Genomic DNA, 614 nt, shown 5'->3' with positions numbered 1-614 from the left:
TGTCCCGCGGGAAGCAGACCCCGCTCCTGGCGGCGGGGGCTCAGGCACAGCACCCCGACTTGGTCCGCGCGGGCGGCTCGCGAGCGCTGAGCTCCACGGTCTGCGGCGGCTGCTGCTGGTGCTGCAGGATCACGCGCTCCACCAGGTCAAACAGGGTCTCGAACAGGCGGTCCACGTTGTGGCCGGTCTTGGCGCTGGTCTCGAAGCACATCTGCTCGGCGGCCGGCACGTCCTTCTCGTCCAGCATCCTGTAGCGCAGGATCCTCCGGTACAGCGCCAGCGCGTCCTCCGGCCGCACCTGCCTGGCCGGCCCGGGGCCCCGCCCGCCCTCCCCGCCCGCCGGCGCCTCCTCGCTGAGGTCCACCTTGTTGCCCACGATGGCGAAGAGGCAGTCGGTGCTGGCCGTGTCCGTCAGGCCCAGGAACCTGTCCTCCAGCTCCCGCAGGCTCTGCAGGTGGTTCACGTCGTAGGTGAGGATGACGGCGACGGCGCCCCGGCAGTACATGGAGCCCAGGCCGTGGAACTGCTCCCGCCCTGCGGGGACGGAGGCAGCGGTCAGCCCCAGGACGCCCACGCGGGCGCTGTGGAGCGGAGGGGTGCGGGCACAGGGTGTA

General features: G+C 72.1%; 1 protein-coding gene across 1 annotated transcript in view; it reads right to left on the bottom strand.

The window, feature by feature from the left end:
- Positions 1 to 9: 9 nt before the first annotated feature.
- RAB20 (RAB20, member RAS oncogene family) overlaps positions 10 to 614 on the bottom strand; it is a 19,053-nt gene continuing 18,448 nt past the window's right edge. Inside the window, exon 3 of the mRNA XM_012734854.1 lies at positions 10 to 581. Coding sequence (XP_012590308.1) covers positions 41 to 581 — 541 coding nt within the window. The 3' untranslated portion in view covers positions 10 to 40. The remainder of the gene's footprint in view (positions 582 to 614) is intronic.

This window comes from Condylura cristata, unplaced genomic scaffold (assembly GCF_000260355.1).
Source record: "Condylura cristata isolate star-nosed mole 26May11 unplaced genomic scaffold, ConCri1.0 scaffold00078, whole genome shotgun sequence".
NCBI lineage: Eukaryota > Metazoa > Chordata > Mammalia > Eulipotyphla > Talpidae > Condylura > Condylura cristata.
This window is presented reverse-complemented; position numbering and strand designations above follow the sequence as displayed.